This window comes from Crocodylus porosus, unplaced genomic scaffold (genome assembly GCF_001723895.1).
Source record: "Crocodylus porosus isolate Cpor-Errol unplaced genomic scaffold, CroPor_comp1, whole genome shotgun sequence".
Taxonomy (NCBI): Eukaryota; Metazoa; Chordata; order Crocodylia; family Crocodylidae; genus Crocodylus; species Crocodylus porosus.
The window spans coordinates 111,913,628-111,934,642 of NW_017728947.1; the positions used below are offsets into that span (position 1 = coordinate 111,913,628).

The 21,015-nt window shown below is 45.2% G+C and overlaps 1 protein-coding gene across 4 annotated transcripts in view; it reads right to left on the reverse strand.

Annotated features, from left to right (window-relative positions):
- NIN (ninein) overlaps positions 1-21,015 on the reverse strand; it is an 88,758-nt gene that overhangs the window by 29,133 nt on the left and 38,610 nt on the right. For all 4 annotated transcript variants that reach the window (XM_019550950.1, XM_019550951.1, XM_019550952.1 and 1 more), the window contains exons 7-19: positions 19,486-19,653; positions 18,153-18,289; positions 16,739-16,879; positions 15,821-15,995; positions 15,410-15,520; positions 14,436-14,525; positions 12,990-13,125; positions 12,064-12,185; positions 10,544-11,067; positions 7,459-9,543; positions 5,989-6,114; positions 4,639-4,708; positions 3,247-3,576 (exon numbers count right to left, since the gene is read on the reverse strand). In XM_019550950.1, coding sequence (XP_019406495.1) covers positions 3,247-3,576; positions 4,639-4,708; positions 5,989-6,114; positions 7,459-9,543; positions 10,544-11,067; positions 12,064-12,185; positions 12,990-13,125; positions 14,436-14,525; positions 15,410-15,520; positions 15,821-15,995; positions 16,739-16,879; positions 18,153-18,289; positions 19,486-19,653 — 4,215 coding nt within the window. The remainder of the gene's footprint in view (positions 1-3,246; positions 3,577-4,638; positions 4,709-5,988; positions 6,115-7,458; positions 9,544-10,543; positions 11,068-12,063; positions 12,186-12,989; positions 13,126-14,435; positions 14,526-15,409; positions 15,521-15,820; positions 15,996-16,738; positions 16,880-18,152; positions 18,290-19,485; positions 19,654-21,015) is intronic.

The window sequence follows — 21,015 nt, forward strand, 5'->3', positions numbered from 1 at the left end:
CAAATATGACCCATCCACCACCACCCTCTGAGTACGACCCTTGAGCCAATCTGCAATCCATCTGACTGTGTAGGCAGCAATGCCACAGTCGCCTAGTTTTTAAATGACGATGGGGTGGGAGATGGTGTCAAAGGCCTTGCTGAAGTCCAGATAGACTACATCCACAGCAACACCTGCATCCAAGGCCTTTGTTACCTGATCATAAAAGGTCACAAAAAATCATGGTACAAGGGGGACATACATTCCTCATACTGTATTTACTCAAATCTAAGACGACTTTAAAGACACACCCCTTTTCCCAAATTAGATTCTATACATGGAAAATGATACATGTCTTGTAAGTTTCCATGTCAAGAATTTTATTTTTTGAGTCATCTTTAAATTCATCCCTCCCACGCCCCACTGCTGGGACAAGGAAAGCAGGAGCAGGGGGCAAGTCATGTAGAGGCAAGTGATAGGGGGGCAGGCAGCCTGACCCCAGATTTTTCCTTTGCTTCATCTTGATTCCCTGCCCCATGCCGGCCTTTTGCCCCCTGCCAGAGATGGTGAGCAGTGAGACCCAGCGCTGATTCCCCTACCACCCTCAGGCCGTGTGCTCCCTGGCTCCAGGCCTGTTCTCTTATTGCTCTCTGGTTCTGGGCTGATCCCTCCACGGCCCCCTGGATCAGCTGAGAACAGCGAGGGAAACAGCCCAAAGCCAGAGAGCAAAAGAGGACCCAGGGCTGCCTGCCAGTGCTCCATTTTAAGGCAAGGCTTCATTTGCCTCCTGATGAGTGGGAAGAAAAAAAATCTAATCTTGGGACTGAGCAAATACAGTATTTATAAGCTGTAAAACACCTGACAGCAAAGCCAAATAAATGACTTGGGCCCTCTTTAGAGGTTCATTGGATCATAGGAAAACAGGGCTGAATGGGCCCCTGTGGGGGTCCTGGATCCAGTGTGTGGGCAAGGCTGCTGTGCCAGATCACACCCATGAACCAATCCTGTGGGCGGATCCTGCACACAGGATCTGGTCTACAGACTGGCCTAATATGACCCATCTAGCTGCAAGGCCAACAGACTCAGAAGCATTACTGTAGAGCCAAGTGGTTATAAAATATGAATGGTTTTGCAATGCTGCCAACATAGGAAAAGCTGGAAATTGGGTGAAAAAAAAAAAAAAATGATCGGAAGTACCAGTGATGTTTTCACAAATGGATAACAGCTCCTTATTGAAATCTGCTGAACAAGAGTCTTGGAAATTGTGAGTTTTCTTCTGATTTTATAACCACCATTAAGAGGCAATACCGGCTGAGGGCTCTAAGGAACATGACTTGATCATCTCTGGTAACCCTCTTCATTGAGGCATTGTCATATTTGGGATCAGGATGGCGTTTCACCCTGTGGGCAGACTGATCCTGTCTGTTGGGGGGGGGGGGGGGGGGGTTGCCATATTATGTAGCAAGGGATGCAGCCTCTACCTGGGATCCCCCCGGTGCATATTAACAACATTTTATAGAAGCAGGATGCTGGGTGCCGTGGTTCCCCTGCTTCACCTGTGGCAGGTTTGGGTGTGACGTCTTGTGCTATGTCAGGGTTGACTAGCTTATGCAGAGCTTAGATTATGGATTGTATGGGATGGTTTGGACAGGGCTGATCCTGCCTCGGGTAGGGGCTCGGACTAGATGTGATCTCCAGAGATCTCTTCCAGCCTGACTTCTCTGCGATTCATTGATACCCTTTACTGAGCACAGTGGTACTTGCTGCAGAGAACTAACTTGTCAAGGGTCTCAGCTTTGTCAACTATGCAACTTTGTCCTCTGGATCCTCCGAATCTTACTGTCCAAAGCCTGGACGAAAACTTCATTTATGAGGGAGACAAGCCTGTAAGCGGATGCCAAGTCTGTGCCACCTGGCACATTGTCAAGGGCTGACGGCAGTGGTAATTGCTTGTCTTGCCCTGTTTTAGAGCCAGTACGCTTGCCAGCCCTCCCACAGTCCTTTGGATCCCTCCCTCCATTTGCTTTCGGTCTGATGCTTCCCATTTCCCCTCCCAGGCACCAGAAGCCAGTGGACAGACACAATGCATTTTATACGACCTATTTTAGTGTTAAATAGCTATTAAGTCTATCATAAAACTTCGCTTCCTTGGCAATGCACTAAATGGGATACATGCTGTACCCATCAGTAAGAATAAAAGCGGTGCTGGACCCACATGCAAGGTTCAACCCCAGCAGCCAGGGTTAAAAGCCATGATATTATTGCTGGACAAGTTCTACTCAAATACCTATCGGCTGCCATTGGACATCACCACTAACCCTTCAAGTACTAGGAGTCAGAGAAAGGGAGGGAGCAGTAGGGAAAGAGCCCTTTAATTCACTTTTTTTTTCTTTCCAATACAGTACTTCAGGCTCTTGATCTCTTCTCTAATTTCCTATCAGTTGCTTTAGCGCAACTCCACCTTTTCCCAGGTCATTCAATCTCTGCTTAATTATCTTAACTTGCATTGCAACCTACTCTGTAGTTGGAGAAACAAATGTAAATGAAACATGGGCCTTTGAGGGCCAGTTTCCGTCTTATCCAACCATGTACATTAATGGTAGGTTTTGAGGTTTTTTTTGCAATCTTCACTTGATTTCATGGAGCCCTGATTAGAATAGTGAATAATCCTCCCCAAACTGTAACTAGTTCTAATGATATGCAACTGCAGTATGTTTACAGTGGATCGCACACGCTTCTCCGATTGCTTAAATTACATCTACCAAAATCACCCAGTACAACTAGCATCTGCTGAAGTGTTTTAGGATGAGTCATCTCTCTGCAACACTAAATCTGATGTCTCCTCTAGAGAACATCCTGAAACAGACTCAAATGGGAACCACATACATGAGCACAGCTGCTTCAGAGATCTGGGAATCACAGCAAAGTTAAGTTATTTAAGCACCACTTTGTTGGACACCCATCTATCCCCATTTCTCTATTTTCTGCCCTTTCATCGTCAACACTGCTCTCTCAAAGTCCATTGCTTTGGAAGATCAGCTGTAGTTAAATGGAAGAGTAGCATTTCTCACCATGAGAACAAACTCAAACTCCTGCACACGCAGGAATCATTCCAAGATGTTTACAGTCCCTTTTCCTGTGGCCTTCCTACACGAAGTACTAACACAAGCTTGGGAAGAGCAGCTAAGGTCAATCATCCTGCCACTGGGATAAATCTGCCAGCTGTAGAGTCTGTTTGAAAACAGAATAAAGCCAGGGCTGCCTTACCTGTTTGGTCTTCTCCAGTTCCTGTTTAAGGAGGTGATTTTCCTCTTCTAGTGTATGGGTTTGAACCTTGACTTTAGACAGCTCTGCCTCCAAGGAAGATACCAAAGCTGATGCCTTAACTTTACAGTTTTCCAGTTCTTCTTTCAGCTTGGATCTCTCCCTTTCCCATTCCTCCAAAGTACACTTCCCTGCTTCCTTCTCTTTCTGCTTGAGCAGTCTTGCCAACCGTTGATTCAGATCCTGCACATCCACTTGGTTTTTGGAATTTTTTTGCCTTAATTCTGCACTTTCAAACTCCAGCTGCTGGTTCCTGGCTTTCAAATCCAACACCTGAGGAAAACCAGGAAGTATCAGAAATAACTAAATATTTTCATACCAAACTGGTTTAGGACCACCTTCTTTCATGCTAATCAAATGGCCCCTGTCAAGGTCTTCATTTGTGATTTGACAGCACGATCATTATCCAACTCATCTCAGTAATATACACATGTACTTCTTGCTATAGACTATTTCACTTCTTTATTCCTTCGATGCATTCATTTTAGATCAAGCAGCATCAGGTTACAAAGCAGTGTTTCCACTGGCAGTGAATGCATTATGTCTTCAAATATCCAAAGGGCAATAGCAGAGAGGATGAAGACCATCTTTTCTTCTAGGAGCAATGACAGAACTAGGAGCAATGGCCTCAAGCTGCAGCAGAGGAAATGTAGGTGGGAGATTAGGAGGTATTTTCTGACTACAAGGGTGGTCAGGCACTAGAATAGGCTGCCTAGAGAAGTTGTAGACTAGCTATCCCTGAAAATTTTCGAGAGCTGGTTGGACAGACACTTGGCTGGGATGGTTTAATTGGGATAATCCTGCCATGAGCAAAGGGCTGGAGTAGATGACTTTATGAGGTCCCTTCCAGCCCTTTCTTTTGATCTTAGGGTCATATGTCAGCTTTGCAAAACTATTCAGAACATTTCTCATATGCAGCTTGATGTATAGCAATATGGTCACAGGTACTTCAGCACTGCTCCTAGACCAAGACGAGCTAGTAAGTGGCCAGTCTCAGGCACATGGACAACATACAACATTGGGCGGTGGAAAACTGCCCACAAGGGAGACAAAGAAAAGAATTAAGTGCTTCCCATTTGGAAACCTCTTCAGGCTCAACACGGACAAGGCCTTTAAAGGTCTGAGAGCTAATAAAAGGTTGTTATGCCCCAGGAGAAAGCTGGAGAGAAACCTCACACCAACACCAAACAGCATACAAGAACCTATGGCAATTTTAGATCAGTCTTTGAACTTTTAGATGCATCAGGATTCATCGCCTGCATGTATGTGACAAAAGGAAGGAAACTCCCTTATGCAATGAAGGTCTTTCCAGAAAAGAAACATCAGCCTTCATACCTGTTTCTTCAGGTTGTCCACCATCTTCTGCACAGCCACTTTCTCTTTTCTCTCGGCTTCTATTTTTTGCCTGAAATCAAGGACATTGAACAAAAGCGCAGTTAGCACCAACTTGCTTGTTAATACATTTCTGTAAGGCTGGTTTGGTTTATACCCTCTAGCCATTAAAAATGGCTTTTGCTGCAAAAAATAAAATTACTCTCAAGAGGCGTAAAGGCAGAGGGCAGCTGCAGGGTTAGTAGCTCCCCTTCTCTCTTTCCCAAAGGACTTAGGGATCATTTCCTAACCCTGTGTGCCACTTTCCTAAAAGACTATGGCAGTCTATACAGACTACTGTAAGTGTGACGGGGAAAAAGAGCTTGCAGTGTAGCCACATGAAAATGCTATTCTTTCTCCAATCCCCTACATGCTTCCTCATTTAAAATGCCTTTGGGCACAATGTACTTTAATGTGCATTAGCCTATTTTAATGTGCATCAAGGCATCACGAAAACCTACAGTCTTTAGCTAATGTGCATTAAGATAGGCTAATGTGCATTTTTCTAGTACCTCACAATGGAGGTACTAGATTTAATGTGCATTACCTACAGCACATTAATTGAATGTGTAGACATGCCCGAAGTCAGCAGAAAGCAGGTAGATATAGTTGCCAACTAATGTGAGCAGATGGTTGGAGGCAAAGCACTAAAACCGTGAAGTACATGGGAAGGCAAAAAGAGGGTGTGATTAAAGTACCAAGTCCCAGAACACATGAACTAGGGGGCACCCACTGAAATAATTAGACTGCAAGGTTTATAATAAGCAAGTACTACTTTTTTTAAATACAGTGTGTAGTTACTTGTAGAATTTGCTGCTGCAGAAGGCTGTAAAGGTTCAAAAAAGGATTGGACAAATTCATGGCAGACAGGTTCACTAGAAGCTAGGAAACCATTGGAGATGTCTCCTCTGACATCCCTAAAACAAAGATAGACAGTGCTAGGGAGGATGACTCTAGATACACCCCATCATCAACTCTCCTTTCTAAAGCATGTGCTACTGCTAAACAGACTATAGACTCTGCTACTTGGACTTCTAGGCAAACCTCATCTAATGAGAGATTTTCCTAGGTAGGGATGAGCAGAAGCAGCAAAGACAGGTCTGAGTACACACAGCAGCTCAGGAAACCTCTGCTGTCCAGACTGGATTGTAAATGCAGGTGGATAAAAGTTGCATTTAAATTCCAACAAGCAAAAGATCTCAGGGATGGTCTTTCTACATCCCTTGGCCTCAAAAGGGGGCAAATTTTCTGTTTGCCTTACAATGCGCGTCAAACCAGGAAACACATGCAGTATTCACCACTCTGAATCCTTACCACATATCTTCTCGAGATCCACTCAATTCTCTTAATCTGAGGTGAGAAACACTACCTTCTTCATTCAATAGTGCTAATTCATTCTTCAGAAGAGCATTTTCTTCTCTGAGCTTCTCAGCATCACATCTACCACGTAGAGACAAGACAGGCATCAGATAACCATGTTCTTGTACTGCACCTTGCCTCATTAGTCCCAAATCACTCGTAACAATAAAAACCACAGAGTGACCTGCGATAACTGTTACAGGGATGGGATTTCGGTATCTTTTATATAAATGCTCCTCAAGCATCACATTTCAGAGCCGTGCGTAGGTGCTTTTTGAGTTGTATGTATAAACTGAGTAAAATACAAACTTAAACTTGAAATCATATTTCAATGCAAATTACTCCAATTCAGTAAAAAGCTCAGTGCATAATCGTGGGTTATATAGAGCATTTAGTTTTCAAATTACTTTACAAATAACAAGTTTAAACAGCTTGAAAACTATTGTTATATAGCATTTGCACAGTGTAATATAGTAGAACAGCTCTTTTAGGAATAACAATTCAAAGAAGAATACCAGCAAAGGAAGAAACAAAATTAGACATGCCTTTGCAGTTTTAGATAGGTATTCTTTAAAAAAAACAAAGCTGAAATGATAAATACCTAGAGGTGTTGCAATACTGGAAAGGACTACTACAGGCTTCCCATAAGAAATGTCAGAATGTTAGGATCAATTTGTATAGTTTTACCTAATCTCAAAAGCAGCACTTACTGAAACAAAAATGCATATATTTTATGGCATGTTGCGTCTGACTTATGCTATTCACCACATCATACACTTAATGGACGCCAAATGATTTAAGTGGCCTTATTCCGAGAAAAATTATTATGATTTTTCTGCATTAACTGATGTTTAAGAAAAAAGTGGCTCTGTTAGCATCTCAAATTGCGTTCAGTACCAAACACAGAACTAAGACACAAGAGGCGGAGGGCTGAAGTGACATTAGTATGCAAATTAAAGAGCTCTCTGGAAAAGTTCCCGTACTTTCACATTAAAAAGTTGGTTAGGTTCAATGTGGAAGCTATTCTGCAGGAAGAAACGCATTCAAAAGCGAGCAAGTAGTTGAGCAAATCGCCCAGCTTTCCCACTACCCATTGCAGAACAGTTGCAACCTACCGCATTCACCCAGCATTCAAATTTCCCAACCTTCCTAGTCCAGGTTAAAGTCATTTGCTCACTGATAACTAGCATCATCACTAATTAGCATGAAGTCGTTTGCTCGCTACTAATTAGCATCCAAGGAGCTGTCATCTAGTCAAGGTTAATCTACTTGTTAATGTGACAGGAGCACACTGGAGTCAGTAGCGGTTACGTACGGGTCAGTGAAAGGCGAGCGGGTTAGTTTTCTAAGCGCGGCGAGCAGGCGGGTTAGATCTCCGAGGCTCCACAAAGACGTCCTATGAGACGGTTTGGAAGCGTACGTTACCTCAGGAGCTCCACCTTTTGCTGCAGGTCGCTGCACATGCTTTGCAAGTCGTAGATGGCTGAGTTCAGCTCCTCTTTGCTGCCTTGACCCCGCGAGTCTTTTTCCTGCATCAAGGCAGCCACTCTCTCTCTCAGCTTTTTATTCAGCTCTTGCAGTTCCCTCTTCTCCGCTGCCATCTCCTTCGAGGCACTTTCGCACTGCCCGTGCTGGTCTTGCAGCATGTGAAGCCTTGCAGTCAGGGCGTCCAATTTTCCGAGCGTGCACTGCAGTCCGAGGTTCTCGCTGCGCGTGTCCATTTTTTCCTGAGCATCTGCCATTTCTTTGAACTTTTCTAGGAGCTGTGTTTTTTCCTGCTGGAGTTTCACAAGTTCTTGGCTACTTTCTTCCAGCCTGTGCTGCAGGCTTGTGAGCCTAGGTACGTACCCTTCCAGTTGATTATTTTTTTCAATTAACCGTCTCATCTCAGATTTCAGGGCCTGGTTTTCCAGCTGGATTTCTTCTTGCAATGCCAGGAGTTTCAGCTGTGTCACTGATCTTTCTTCGAGCTCTTCCGTCTTGTCCCTAGGCCAAGGTACTAGATGTTTCAGTTCTCCATGCTCTCTTTTCACAGCTCCACATACCTTCTCATGCTGGAGAGGGGCTTCGGTTTCTTCCTCAGCCTTTGTTAGCTCAGTCTGCCGCCTTGACATGTCAGCACAAAGCCCTGTACTTCTTGCAGCCAGATCGGTGTTTTCCTGAAGACCATCGCTCTCTCCTTGATCATCTTCACACATCTTCAACTTGGGAACGGTCTCCAGGACCTTCTCAAGCTGTGTCTGCTTCCTTTGCAGCACGGCGATTTTGGAAGCCAGATCTTGTTTCTTGTTGCTGGCTTGACTACATTCTGCTTCCAAGCCCACCACGCGCTCCTGCAGCTGACAAATCTTCCTTTTAAGAGCATGGTTTTCCCCTCTGGTTTCTTCATACGTCCTCTCGAGGCTGGAGTGAACCTCAATCATTTCTTCCAGTTGCTTTGTTTTCACCTCCAACAACAGAAGTGGATTCCAGTCTGATCCCTTGTCCACCTTGTTCCAGCCATCTCGCAGGTCGTCCAGACTGCTGGCATTGCTCCCATCTGGGCCCATCCCATCTTGCAGTTCGGGATCTTCAATCTCAGCATCAACTTGGTCATGACGCTGCACCCACTCTTGCTCCAGCATTTGTAACCTCTGCCGCAGCTTGGCAAGGTCAGAGGCCATTTTCACATTCTCTTTCACTGCTTGCTCATGCACTTTTTGAAGGGTTATAAGAACATCCGCGTCTTCCTCCAGCAGCTGCACATCAGAGAGTGCAGAAACCTTGTCCTTTATCGCTGCATATTTGTTTGCCAAGGCGCTGTAGTCATTTTGCAGTCTGGAGAAGTTAAGTGCTTCCTGCTTCAGTTCCTTTACTTTTTCTTGAAGACCTGAGATCTGCAAACGCAGCTCTGCCTTCTCTCTTTCAGTCCTATCGTTCATCTCTTTGTTCACGCTCTCGACAGCCTGAAGTTTGGAATTCAGTTTCCGTCGCTCTTGCTCATATTCAGTCTCAAGTTGTTCGAGCTTTTGGCAAACCAGCTTTGTATTTTCCTCCATCATAAATGCATGCTCTTCTTTGTCTCGTAGCTCTCTTTCATAGTCACTTTGAAGTTCCCGTATCTTATTATTCAACTTGCTGTCTTGTTCTTTCGAAGCATTTCTCAGATCTTCCAGCTCCTTTTCAAGCTGCTGCTTCTCGCACACCAACTTGTTCACCTGGTCCTTGAGTTGCTTCTCCAGGAGCTCTCTCTCCTGGGTTAGCGCAGAACAGGCAGCTTTTTCTTTCTCCAGGGCTGCCTTCAGTTGTTCTTGGGCTTCAGCAGACTCCTGGACTATTTCATCCTTTTCAAATTCCCACTGGGATTTCTCTTCACAGTGCTGTTCCCCAAGTTCACGCAACTCTCGCTGGTACAGCTCTTCGAGCTTTTGCATTGTTTCTTCATACTTGTTCACAAGCATTTGTCGGTCGACAGAAAACTGAGTTTCTGCGCGAGACGTTCTTCTATTATACTCGGTTTCTGTTTTTTCCCTAAATACGGTCAACATAACACATTACTCCCAAATGAGAAAGATTAAAATGTCCGTTTTTAAACTATCCACTAAAATTGTTGGAATTGACATATTTAACCAACTTTTAGTCTGACCCATTCAACCACTGTTCTTGCTTCTGTCAGCCAGGGTTAAATTCAAGATACAGTCTATTGGGACTCGTACATCTAATTGCTTTAAAAAGGAATAATTCACGGAGCATCCTCTGAGGGGGCCTTTTATACAAATAAAAATTAAGCTCCAGTCTTGCAAATGGATGCATGGGAGTGGACCCCACGGTGGCATTTCACATGACGACAGGTGTCTATCGTCATGGAGCAGATTGCAGAATGACAGCCTTGGGTCTTGAGCTGGAGAGCTGAACACGTTTCTTTGTAATGCTCTAAATGCACATAGGCTGTAAAGCAAGGGGCACTGAATACACTCCACCACTTAACTGTGCCCCTATAAGTCCTACTAACAAGTGTGATTTTTTTTTAAATCTACAGCGTTACTCATAGAGAATTAAAACCAATACAACTGAATACCAAGCCCAAAATAAAACTAGAAGTAAAATCCAAGTGCTCCATACTACAAAATAGTCACAGCTTGACAGGCCCTCTACCTGGGATCTCTTGGGTGCATATTCACAATCTTTAATAGGAGCAGGGCGTTGGCTGCCGTGGTGCCCCTACTCCACCTGTGGCAGGTTTGGGTGTTATGTCTTGTGTTGGTAGTTTTATTAAGAGGTTAGATTATAGATTTGTATGGCCTGGTTTGCATAGGAATGATTCTGATTCAGGCAGAGGTTGGATTGGATGTGATCTGTAGAGCTCTCATCCAGCCCAACTTCTTATACGTTCTAAAAACAGGGAGTATTAAAGACAAAGGAGATTAAAGATCAGGAATATTCTCTGCACTAGCCTTGCCTCTGTGACCCACTAGGCACTCATCCCACATAGTCACGAGTAACAGCATGGGCTTCTTTATTCTATTCTCACCTTTCCTCCTGGAGCTCATGTCTGTGCCTTTCCAGAAGCTCTTGCCGCAGCTCCTCCTTGTCCATTGCGTGCTGCTCCATCAGCCCTTTCAGCTGCTCGTGGAAGTCTTTCTCCAGCTCCCCTTTCTCTTCTTGCAGCGTCTGCACCAGAACTTGCATCTTCTCCTGTAGCCAAGCACTGTTCTGAATCAGCTCCTCCCGCTCCTGGCTGAAGCTCTCTTTCACCTGCTCCATTTTAACTCGCAGGTCTTCTTCATGGTCTAGCGCCAGTTTTTGGAAATTAGCTTTTTCCTCCTCAAAGGTCATCTGCAATTGGTTTCTCTCTTCATGGTGTTGATGGACAGTCCTTTCCTGTTCCTCCTTGAGCATCGCTGCCTCTCCCTTGAGTTCTGCTATTTGGTTTTTAAGGCCACTTACTTGGTTTTCCAGCATTTGCATCTCTTCGTTATATTTCCTCCTCATGTTTTCTTGCTCCTTTTCGCAGTGAGTCTTGGTCTCATCTAGCTGCCTTTCATAATGGCTCATCTGTGTTAAAAAGAAAGTCGCAAGGATCTGTTTTCTCTTTAGCAGGAGTGACACCCTCACTTACACATTAATGCCTTCAACACAAAGTACTCACTTTGATTTTTTTTTTTTTTTTTTATTTACATACCAATAAAATCCCCGTTTCTCTGTTGCATGCACTTGTGAAAGTGGAGTCATTGTGTAGGAGCTTAATTTGCTCTTGCAAGCCAGGAAGGATGGGTCTACACCAAAGTTTGAGAGTTAACTTTTACCCAGATTGGTCACTTTTTCCCCCCAAGTTGTCTTTCAGTCAAGTCTTTTATCACGGATCCTCCAAGAAATTCGAAACAAATGAGATCATCTCTTCCAGGAAAAATCTCTGAACCCTGGAGCTTACTGCTGTGACTTCCCTCCCACCAAACCTGTATCACAAACTGGGGGTTGTCAGTTCTGACAGATTATAAACCGGTGGGGCCTGAGACTTCCATTCCTCCTCCATTGCCATATCCAACAATAGGGGCAGGCAGGAGGATAGTGCTGGGTTTTAAACTGCTGTGGGACGGACCACACCAGATTAGGGTCAGGCTGCTTAAGTTACCAATACAGCCTTCCACCAGTTTTTCAAGCTAACCATTGCTTTAAGCAGCAAGAGGGAAGTAACTAATTTGGGACGACCACTTGGCAGTTCTAACACAGGTTACTCCATCCTTCAGCAAACATGTTACTATTTTTCACTACTTGGTAATGTTACAGACTGTGAGGCTACATCACTGGTTGGTGATGCTACCAGACCGTGATGCTACAGCCTCCTACAATGAGGAGTACAGCATGTGCGGTACAACGTCTGGAGGGAGCAGAGCAAGTAGAAGCAGCCTCAACTCTGACCTGGGGGTTGCAGCTTAAGTGGGAGGAAGAAAAAAGAGCAACTGAGCCCTGGTAAAGGCCACCTTGCTCCCAACAGGGCCAGGAAGTGGGTACAGCATCCTCAAGCTTTATTTGTAAATGAAAACAGCTTACTGCATCTTCAAGCTCTTGCTTCAAGTGATGTAGGTCCCTGTGGTGCTGCTCCTTCATTTGTTCAATGACCAGTTCTGCTTCTATGCTCATGTTTAATAGATTACAATCCTCTGAGCCCAGTCCTGTAAAAGAAAGGGTGTATTCTTGAGACCCTGCATTTCTAGATTTCTGAAACACCCCACCTCATCTACTTCCCTAGTAGATCAGATTTCTGCAACAGCCCAGCCCAAGCCTCCAGCAATCCCAGCTACTCATGGCAATTAGTACTTTCAAATGTTAATTATAGCTTTAATACTTATAAAAGCAGTCACTAACAAGACTGCACAATACTTCCTCGGTACTAAGTACGGAACAGAGGACCACTTCCTTGAGTCTCAACTCCCAAGAGTGCAGGTTTGGAAGGAGAAGGCAGACATAGCGGAAAGGCACCATGAAGGTCATCTTTACAGTCTACCTCTCCTGCAGTCAACAGACATGGGCTTCAGTCTACAGAATAAGTCCTCTGGCTTCATAGCCTTGTGTCCACTGAAACTGTAGTCCGCTGCATGAAGGCAATGCAGCCATGCGCTCTCCACAGGTAAAGCAGATGCGTCTGCAACAACTTCTTGTTTCCAGAGTTCACTTTGCCACTGGAGCAATTTGTCCAAGATATATAGGTGGATTCAGCCATGGTGCAGTGCATTTGGACTGAGCCAGAAAACTAGCCTATCATCTGGCCTGGTCTCACGATATATGCCTGGAAGGATGACTTACTCCAGACTTCGCATGTCTGAAACCTAGTGGTTTCACAACTCCCTTTCAGTCCATCCCATCACTAAAACATACAGAAACTACTGGATGGGAAGGTTTTCATGTCCTTCTGGCTGTGACTTTAGATATGGCAAAATAAGCTGTTCCAAGACAAACACACAGGAAATATCCTTTACCTTGGTCAGGTTCAACACTGCTTTTAGCAGCCAACTCTTCAGAAAGCGAGGTTTTCAGAGAAGGCCTGAAGACTTTCTCTTGCGTGCGGTACTCTTCCAACTCAGACTGGAGCTCGTCAATCCGGTCTTGCAATTCCTGGTAAAAGCATACCACGGTGAAGATGACTAAGTCACCAGAACAGAAATAAGCCATACTTACATGCACAAATGACAGGACACTCTGGAGCAGATTATTTTGACATCAAGACTGACCATGTTTTAGGGTAGTGGTAGTCATTCAGCTATCTGCAAACTTATAGACATATTGCTCAGAGTTGCTTGTGATGTTGCTGCTTGGATGGGTGTTGAAGCAGAACCTTCTTGATACTGGTCACCTACACTTCAATCGTGAAACGTGCTACATTGCAATACTATATTATGTGGTTTCCTCTTCTTTTTGTTACTTTTTAAACCTCCCTCAGAGATATTGGGTGTTGGCTACAACCAAGGTTGGGGATTTTGACTGGGCTGTGCCGATGCTTGTGCTGGGACTTAAAGCAGGATCTTCCTGCCCAAGAGGGTCTTGGTCCTCTGTTCAGGTTCAGACCAATGCCACATTTGGGCTCAGGAAGGAATTTTACCCCATGGTCAGATCAGCATGGACTGGGAGGGGTTTTGCCTTCCTCTGTAGCAGGGCAGGGGAGGGTGCAGCCTCTGTCTAGCATCTCTTGATTGTATATTAACAGCCTGTTACAGAAGCAGGACTTTGGCTGCTGAGGTTCCCCTGCTTTGTCTGTGGCAGGTTCAGGTACAATGTCTTGGATTGCATCAGGGCTGATGGCCGTTTTATGAAGAATTTCATTTACGGATTGTATGGGATGGTCTGGATAGAGATAATCTTGCCTCAGGCAGGGGGTTGGACTAGATGACTCAGGGAGGTTTCTTCCAGCCCCACTTCTCTACGATCTTAAGCTCCTGCAAGCATGACCAGGTTTTTGGTTCTCTCTAGAGACTGTCAAAAAGATGCTCATCAATATTACCAATGGTGGTGCTGATGCAGCACAACACTGAATTGCAATCCAACTTATTTCAAAAGGGCACCCAGCAGCTAGCAGATTCCTCTGTGACAGACTGGGGTAGGATGAAGGGCTGGCAAATGCAGACAGCCTCGCACCCATTCCTAATCACCTCTCATGATACGTCATCCCCTTTGGCACGGTTACATTCCTGAGTAGCCACCTGCTGACACCTCAGAGAAGCATTTTGGGTCACAAAGCTTGGCTCAGTCCCAGAGCATTATTGCTAATGTTATAAAACGGCCATTGTGTTAGTCCCTACTAAAGAATCCTATAAGAACGGAGTATGAAACGAAGAACAAAGCTTGTTTGCCAGGAGGTCCACAAGCTCTTAGTTGAATAGATCGGTAAGGATGGTGAAATTGGGGGTGTCCTTCCAACTTGTACTTACTCTGCACTGTTGCTCATACTCCATTTTCATCTGAACCAGTCTCTCCTCCTGCAGGAAGAACTCTGCAGTGCTGGGATCAAGATCGCCAAACTGCAACATAGCAGGACAACAATCCAGGTAAGCCTTCTGTGAATAGCCTTAGCTCTGATATAACAGTCTGGCTTTGATCCCCAAGTCTGACCGTCAGGCTACGGGGTGGCTTAGTTGCCTTTTTGTCAGAGGGCGCAGAACAATTTTGCGTTGAAAAGAGACCAGAACCATTTCCTTGGCAACAGGTGAATTACTATTTCACAGTGTCACAGGGTTATTTCACACCTAGTTTCCTGGCTTAGTTCCCCACAAGTTGCTTTTTATTTTTGGTAAATACCTAATGTAACTATAAAAAGTGGGATAATAAGGCAACTTTTCCTTAAACTAGGAAGCATTTATTGAATTAGAGGCAGATTCCCACTGTTATACCCTTTCAGGATATTGGCACAAACTTGTCAAGTGACAGTCGAGGGAATGACAATTCTCAAACGACTACAGGCAGTTATAGCAACCCCGTGCCAAACCCTTCATCCCAAATTTCAGCTAAGATTTTGTGTCACATCATTAATTCAAGGCAGGATCCAGACAGGTATGTCTCTGTGAATCTTCTCCTGCGATAACAAACCGTAGAAAAATCAGCCCTGCAAAGCACACACCTGGCTCCCCTGGGACTCAAAAAAAAACAGCTGGCCCACTCTCAGAGGCTCTGCTAAATATTAAATCAGAATCTGAGTCATCAGTAATTTTCATAAATTAGAGCTCAGCCGCAGCTGTTAATGCAATCTAAGGAAGCTGCATGATTCAGCAACCTCGTTTAATCAAGTTTCATTAGTTTGGTTGCTGTGAGGGGCATGTGCTACTAGTTGAATTGCCTTCTCGACAGGAATGGTTTCTCAGGTATTGTGAAGTCAGTTCAGATACATCAGGGAAGGACCAGGATTCACCTTCTCTGCAAGGACGTTCTCCAAGTTTCTCTGCAGCTTGCTCGTCAGGCTCTCGCACTCGGCCAGCTTCTCCCCAGTTTCCAACAGCTCACTTTCCAACCGCCCATTCTCCTAGAAGAGAAAAAAAACCTGACAGCTCAGTGTTTTCACTTTCCAAAGAGCAACTCCTCCAGAAGTCATCCCAGGTGATAGGCTAGGAAGACGTGTATATCCTGCCTGGAGTGAAGGCCAAGCCCAAGTGGATGGCAACCCTCATTAATATACATAGGTAGCTATAATTAGCTTCATCCAGCCCAATGCACACCAGAAGTTACTGTCTCACCAAGAAGCCTCACATGTTTGCCCTCCCCCACAAACTTATGTGTGCTTGTTTTATAAAACTGCGACCGACTGTGGCCAGTGCTTCGTTACCTTCAGGGCCAGGGTGAGCCGGTCCCGGAGGTAGTTCTCTTCCGTTTTCAGCTTCTCCACTTCCTGCTCCAACTCCACACGCTGTTTACCAGCCTGCTGCAAAATCTGCTCCCGCTCTCTCCGGAGTTCGTTCTTTAAAGCTGCAATGCGCTCTTTGTACTCCTCATCCAGCTTCCTGCACAAGCACACAGAGGAGAAAAGCCTTTAAAAGGAGCCAACAATTAAGGAGGAAGCTTAGTAGCGACAGGTTGGGAGCAGCCGGCTCTTAGAGCAACACGCTTTCCCTGCTCCGTGGTGGGGCGAGTAGGGAGCAGGGGGATTAATGCAGTTCACTGCAAAGCAGCCACATGTGTTGTACATCCTGAATGACAGTACTGAGCAATCGCACAGTCTTTGCTTTGCAGAGACACCATTTATAGGGGGAATCTGCTTCTCTCCTCACCCATCTCCATGTGAGAGTTCAACTCAAAATTAAAGTTCATTTTACAATTCCCCATCCTGCCAGGTGCCAATTAGCCTGGGAGATAAAACAGAAGGACAAGCACCAGAGCTGTCCTAATGCAAGGATGAGAGACCCGAACTGAGGAGGGAAGCATCCAGTTGAAACCAGTTTGCAGAGAGCTCAGGTGTCCAGGACCAGTGGAAGGTGATGCTTTGTAAGGGGAATAAGGGACGATCTGTAGCACAGCATCATGCACAGTTCAGCCTGAAGATGGGTTCAAGCAATTTTTTTTAATTGGTCCAGCCACACACACATGCTCCCCACCCCACACCCTTCCTTTGCAAAGTAATGACCTCATTGTTATTGGTTACAACTGCTATTGTACACCTGTACAGAGCAAGTTGGACATGCTGTAGTTAACTGTGCCCTGCACACCCTCCCCGTGACCGGTGCCCCGGGCCGGCAGGAGGCCCTACCTGAGGTTGTATTCATTCCGCCGTTCAATCGTGGCATGGTGGTCATCCACTTCTGAGGCCATTAGAGATTTCAGCCTCTCTGCTTTCTCCAAGTCTGAACGCAGCTTCTCCTTCTCTCTGGCCACCTGGTCAACTCGCTCCCTATAAGACAGGGTGATTGCTTTAGATGATATGACTGTTCCTGGCTCCCAGCCTTCCCACAGGGGACATCCCTCCTGCCTCCACCTTGGTGGTGGATCTGACCATCTTGCACCATCCATCTCCTTTCTTAATTCCCCAGCGAGCCACTCCTCCCCCCCATGTGGCAGGTGGCACAGCGAGTGTGCTCAAGTGCTCTTCTGCCACAGCCTACTCAAACCTTGCCGGCTAGGACCGATCAGCTTAGGAAGCATTTGGTCATCCATGGTCAAGTCACTTTCCACCCCATTTGCTTGCCTTGGCCATTTAGTGGTACCCACCCCCTAAATGCTTGGTGAGGGAGCAGTCCTTGCTGGAGGGCACTACATTAAAAATCTCTTCCAGCACATCTCACCACCCATAAAGGCAACACGGTGAAAACCGAGTCAAGTGACAGATTTGTATCGCTATATTTTCCTGGCATGAAAAAACCCTGCATGGCAGAACGGGAGGATAGCTACAAGACACTGGTATGAGAGAAGTTATGGATGTTGAACACAAAACATTCATGGAAGCATGTCAAAACTTACCACCCTCAGAGCTGGAGCAGTAGCACTGGTGTGCTCTGTGGGTATTAAACTGCTGTTTCCAGCCCAGCTGGAGCAGAGAAGTCTTGTGTGTTAAGTATGAGCAGGGGTGTAAGTTGTAGCTGTGTTGGTCTGAGGGCATAGGCAGACAAGGCGATTTGGGTAGATGCGATATCGTTTATTAGACCCACTCAAATAGTTGGAAGAAATTCTGCTTTGCAAGCTTTTGGGCACAAACACCCTTTGTTAGGCTGAGGGCGTGAGTGCCTGTAGTTGATCATTCATCCATGAAAAGCACCTATCCAGGAAGAGCACAGACCAACTGCAAATGCTTCCGCAGCCTGACAAAGGGTGTTTGTGCCTGAAAGCTTGCAAAGAAGAATTTTTTCCAACTATTTGAGTGGGTCTAATAAAAGAGATCATATCTACCCAAAGAACTCAAGTACGAGCACACCTTCATGGAAAGGCTTGGTTTCCAGCTTAGTATGTCAGCTCTTACAATACCCAGACTAACGAGGAATTTAAGTCTGGTGCTGACAAAGAATCCTAGAGGGCTATTCCCTTCACATGAGCACTATGCATCTGTATAAGATTTCCAACCCTTGCTGGAGAGATGCACTCTGAATTTTGGATTCGGCAAAATTAGCTGCACACTTACTTGACCAAATACCTGGTGGGGGGAAGAAAGACAAACTGTCTTCCCAACTTACAGTAAATGCCTGATCTCTGTTTTGAAGCTGGCCAGCGCTGCCTGGTAGATCCCATTCTTAGTAATCAAAAGCTCATTTTCTAGAGCCAATGTGAGCTCTGTCAGGTTAACCTTTCCATCCAAGCTGAAATCCAAGGCCTGTAAAGACAACAACACATGAGACATGACAAACATCACTTCGGCAGCAAAACAACAATAAAGAAGGGATGCTAGGAGAACCCAGAAGCATCCTCTCCTTGCTGGTGAACCTACTCCAAATGGCTTCTCTACAATGGCACCAATATCTTCCTTAAAATCCCTCACACAACTGAATCGTTACTGCAGCAGGAAGAGGAGGACAGGGGCAAGATGTCTCATTGGACCCACAGGGAGTGGAGTGCATGTTACTAACCAACATGGCAGGTGAACAGGGGGGTTGTTCACTGTGGAGCTACACTGTGTTGCAACTTTTTTTTTTTTTTAAACATTTAAAGGCCACAAGGTGTATGCCTGGAAGTGATCTTTCCCAAATGCAAGAATAAGTGTTTCAATAAAACCATTAGAGTTAGGTTAACTTGAGCATGAGCTATTAATTAAAAAAAACACAAAAAAAACTGCTTCTCTTTTACAGCAAAGGTGTCACCTTCTTTTAGGGCACAAACCACCATCAGCAACTCCTTGATTAAAAACCACGCTATCTGTCCCTTCACATATTACACTTGCAATTTAGGCTCAAGCAAGTTCCAGTCTGCAAAAATCTTCAGACATTACTTTAGACTTTGGGTATTGTAACTACAGCATTGATTGTATGAACTAAAAGCCTTCTATTGGCAGCCATCTCCAGCATGTGAGAAGCGCCAAGAATAAAAATGCAGGAAGTCTTCCTTTAAGCTCATCTATACCCTAGACCGGGAATCTGGAAAGCATTTTGTTGCAGGAGTCCAGACATCTGCTTTGCAACATATGTGACCAGTGTTGCCCTCAGACTATGAAACCTAAATGGAGGTGCCAGGTTTTCCAATCCTACCATCCATTTTGGGATATGCAACCATTTAGGCCATTGGCCTGTTTTTAAATACTAGCTTTTGCAAATTCAAGTATTTGGACACCTCAAGAACCTGAACCACCCAACTTCAGACAAGGCAGAAACCTCTGCTTTTTCCTTTCTTCCATTGCTTGGTGTATGAGAGTTGCATTTCTCTAAAGTCTCAGGAAGTTACCATGGAGATCCCGCATCCCTGCTGTTGCTCACATCAAGTAGTTTTAGATCAAAAATAGAGAGGCAGGAAAAACATGCAGAATTAAAAAAAAAAAAAAAAAAAGCCACACAGGTGGGCAGGGACCTATCTAGTTACCTTCAGGATTTCGTGGCTGTTTTCAATCCCCTCTTCATGCCACGTGTCAAGTATCCGCTCAACACATGCATAGCCCATGCCATCATCCAGGCTAGAGAAAACTCGAAACCCAATTGTGCTGGTCATGGCTGAGGGGGTCGTGGTGCGTCTCCCACTCTCATCAAAGGACTGGGAGGAGAGAGGAAGAGATGAGATTCTGCAAAAGATTGGGCTGGCTAAAGGCTGCACTGGACTTTCTCCTGCCATGGAGATAAGGAAACCCTATACATTCAACCCTGCTAAAAGAACTAGGGAGAGTAAGAAGTAAGGGTCTGGCACCTCCTCCAAGCTGCATGGTTTTCCGTTGGAAGAGACTCCACTACAGCCAACGAGGTTCAAGCGCAACTGCCAACTGCTTTCCCATTTTACTGCTGGCAGCGTGGGGTGGTTTCCACACGAGAAGGCTTTAAAGAGGCTTAGACAGATCTCTCTTCCTCTTCCCGTAGCCGCCACTAACTCCTATTCACGTTGCGCACAGATTGTCCTATTGACCAGGCTCTAAATCAAACCAGAAGCGGTACTCATTGTAGCCTTCTCCCTCCTGGCCTGTGACTTTCTTACTTCCTGCTAAGGTGTTGCCTTGCCTTTTCTCCAGAGAACACACTTCGTTTTGCAGCAAAAGAATGTCTTTGGGCACTTGTACACACCATGGATTTAAATCCTCATTAAAATTAAATAGGTTTATAAAATTTAAAACTTGTTTGTTTTTGTGCGCTGCATCTGTGTTTACATGCACTAGGTTTTCAAATGAATTAAGACTTGGAGCATCGTGTCTGTGTTTACAGACACAAGGTCTTCAAACAAATTAAGCTGGGTCCCTGGCTAGCACCACAGGAGAGCGGGATGGTTTAGTGCTGCCCCCTCTGGCCCAGGGCCCTCATCCACCCTGTGCCCATGCCCTGCTATGCAGCTGTGGAAACAGAGTAGGCAAACCACAAAAAGAGGAAGCAATTCAAAAGCAAAATCAATTCAAAGGGGTGGACTACAAAAAAGCTGCAGTGCCAGCTGGTGGACAAAGAGGCTTATTACATGCCTTCGAGTGCCTTTGTGTTTGCACACAATGAATCCATGGACGCGAGGCTTTAATTCCCAGTGAGCCAAACTCAACTAAGTCTGAGGAGTTTTAGTTTAATGCACAAGAAAGACTTTTAAAGCATTGGAAAATCCCGCTCATGCAAACAGACATGCAGTTGCAGTGTGTACACGAGCCCTTAGGCTCTAAGTTACAGCTCTTGTCCCTAAAGCTAAAACAAGTGGGACATCTATTCTGGAAACACTCAAGCAGAAGCATTCGGGTGAGAGGCAGCCTATCTGCAGTGAGAAAAATAAGCCACCCAGAGCCCCACATTCAGCACCCACCAAACTTCTTGGGAAGGTGCCTATTATTTAAGGAGCTTTGAGTAATGCTCCTTGTTCAATGTGCTATCACAGAATCCAGGGAGAGACAGAGAAGAGCTATCAGCAGTCAGGCAGACAGCGTGCCTGACCAAT